Source organism: Helianthus annuus, chromosome 7 (genome assembly GCF_002127325.2).
Source record: "Helianthus annuus cultivar XRQ/B chromosome 7, HanXRQr2.0-SUNRISE, whole genome shotgun sequence".
Taxonomy (NCBI): Eukaryota; Viridiplantae; Streptophyta; class Magnoliopsida; order Asterales; family Asteraceae; genus Helianthus; species Helianthus annuus.
In genome coordinates, this window is record NC_035439.2 from 88,161,690 (window position 1) to 88,164,223 (window position 2,534).

General features: G+C 36.8%; 1 protein-coding gene across 1 annotated transcript; it reads left to right on the forward strand.

Annotated features, from left to right (window-relative positions):
- Positions 1-981: 981 nt before the first annotated feature.
- Positions 982-2,262, forward strand: LOC110876315 (pelargonidin 3-O-(6-caffeoylglucoside) 5-O-(6-O-malonylglucoside) 4'''-malonyltransferase). Its single transcript, XM_022124489.2, has one exon. It carries the CDS (start codon positions 982-984, stop codon positions 2,260-2,262), a length of 1,281 nt encoding a protein of 426 aa, XP_021980181.1.
- The last annotated feature ends 272 nt before the right edge of the window (positions 2,263-2,534 follow it).

Below are 2,534 nucleotides of genomic sequence, written 5' to 3' on the forward strand. Positions count from 1 at the left end.
CCGGTCGCTCACCGCTCACCCCACACACGCGCGTACGAGTTCAACATACCACTAGTATTTGCCTTTAAGAAATAATATAGAAGGAGTGCTCCTCCTTATAAACCACTTCAACTTTTGTCATCCCACCTATGTAGGACAAGTTGACAAGGCTCAATCCAATTTTCTCATCTTTGTTTGTTACAAACATACAACTTCAAGATTCGATATCTCATTCATTTTAGCTTCATTTTATACATAGTTTGGTTTGTTAGGAAGCTTTCACAACGTGGAACACAAACCCACAAATAAGTTTTTATACAACACATATTTAAATATTATTATTGGTGTCTAAAATATTTAATATGCAGCTTTCTTAGCATTGTGCTGGAGTCCAAAATTAACCCTGTTATCAAACCATATATAGTCAAAAAAAAAAAAAAAAAAAAAAAACTGAAAACTACAAAAAGTAATAACTAGACCGCAGTCTAATATGGGTTTGGTACTGGAGTAAAGAATCGGTTAATTTGGTGTTAACCTTATGAACCACACTCACTCTTTTTGCCTTGTGATTCAAGCCAATTTCTTATACTAGTAAGATCATCGTTTCATTAACATGAAAGTGGCATATGCATGTGGATCTCTATATAAAAAATTATCTAAAAATATAAAATAAAATAACTCATGAAGTCGATTGGATGATGGAATTATAAGAAACCCTCGTTACTACTTACAGTAAGGTCATATCATATCATATGCAAATGCAAGTGGCTTTCTACATAAAGAAATTATCTGATGATACTAGAAAGTTTCCATGATAAGTATTGAAAAGGAAAGAATGATGACAAAAGTCATTATTTTTTATATTAAGGGCATATACATGTGGCTCTTTAAATAAAGATATTATCCAATGTTGCTATAGCTTTGCATGATACAAGGTGAAGTCTTACGTTATAAATAGCATGTTACAAGAACGAATGGATGCATCAATCATTTGTTTCATCAATGGCGATTGCAATAACGATTGAAAAACAATCCAGCAAATTAATAAAACCCTCTGTTCAAACTCTTCCTACACTCTCTCACTACAAGTTAGGCTTCATCGATGAGTTGGCTCTTGACCATGATGTTGGCGTTGTTCTATTCTTCGCCGCTAATAGCAATCACAACCCCAACTCTTTTGCGCAACTTGAAAAATCGCTTGGAAAAATTTTAACACGACTTTACCCTCTTGCGGGTAGATATGTTGAAGAAACACATAGTGTTGAATGCAAAGACCAAGGTGTTGAGTTTATACACGCCAAAGTTAATGTCAAACTCCAAGATTTTCTTGTCTCCGAAGAAAACGTTAAGTTCATTGACGAATTCATTCCATCCAAGATCGGGGTTGCTCGTCAACAAAGTGACCCGTTACTTGCAACTCAAGTAACCACCTATATATGTGGAGGTGTGGCAATTGGTGTAAATGCTACACACAAGATTGTCGACGCTTCCACTCTATGCACATTCGTTAGCGAATGGGCTGTTATGAATCGTGAAGAAAATGAGATTGAATTCAAAGGGCCTGGTTTCAATTCATCCATATTGTTTCCTGGTCGTGGTTTAAGTTCTATGCCATGTCCAATTATAAACATTGAGTTGTTAACAAAAAAGAAGCTTTCATTCAGTGGGAGTGCAATATCAAAGATGAAAGCAAAGGGAACAACAAATAGCACCAACCAATGGTCAAAGGTACAATTGGTATCAGCAATTATTTGGAAAACTTTTATGGGTGTTGATCTAGCAAAACACAACCTTCAAAGAGATTCTATACTCGTTCAGGCGGTAAACTTGAGGGGGAAAATGGCATCCTTAATACCCAAAACTTCTTGTGGGAATCTTTTTGGGTTATGTACAACAGAATGTACAACTCTTGAGAGAGCTGAAGAACTCGCGGACCGTTTAAGTGATTCTGTCAAGAAAACTCTAACTAACTACTCGAAGGCGCACCATGACTGCGAAGAAGGACAAGCGATGGTTTTGAATTCAATAATAAGCATGACCAATATTAGTGAATATACTAATGTTGTCTTCACAACTAGTTGGTGTAAGTTTCCCTTTTATGAAGCCGACTTTGGTTTCGGAAAACCCATTTGGGTAGCTCCTAGTATGACACCGGTTCACCAATTGGCGTATATGATTGATGACGCTGAAGGTACTGGAGTGGAAGCATATGTCTGTCTCGAAGTTAAAGAGGTGCCTTATTTTGAAGAAGCTCTAGAACAAGCTATTGCTTTTGGAGCATAAAGTTTCTAGATTATATTAGGGTGAAGGGGCACCCCTAATGAGTGAGTGAAAACTTTTTTTAACCCAATCATAAGTTGTCATGTCATTTCCCCTCTATAACTTCCCTCTTGTCCAAAAACGTACGGGGTGCACCCCTCTTAGGGGAATTGTTTTTTAATCAAAAGAAAAAGAAAAAAGAAAAAAAAAGAAAAATTTTCATTGGTCCATCATTTCCCTCTCTCCTCTCCTTTCATTGGTGACTCCCTACCGATTTCGTTCCCCGATTTGGCTAC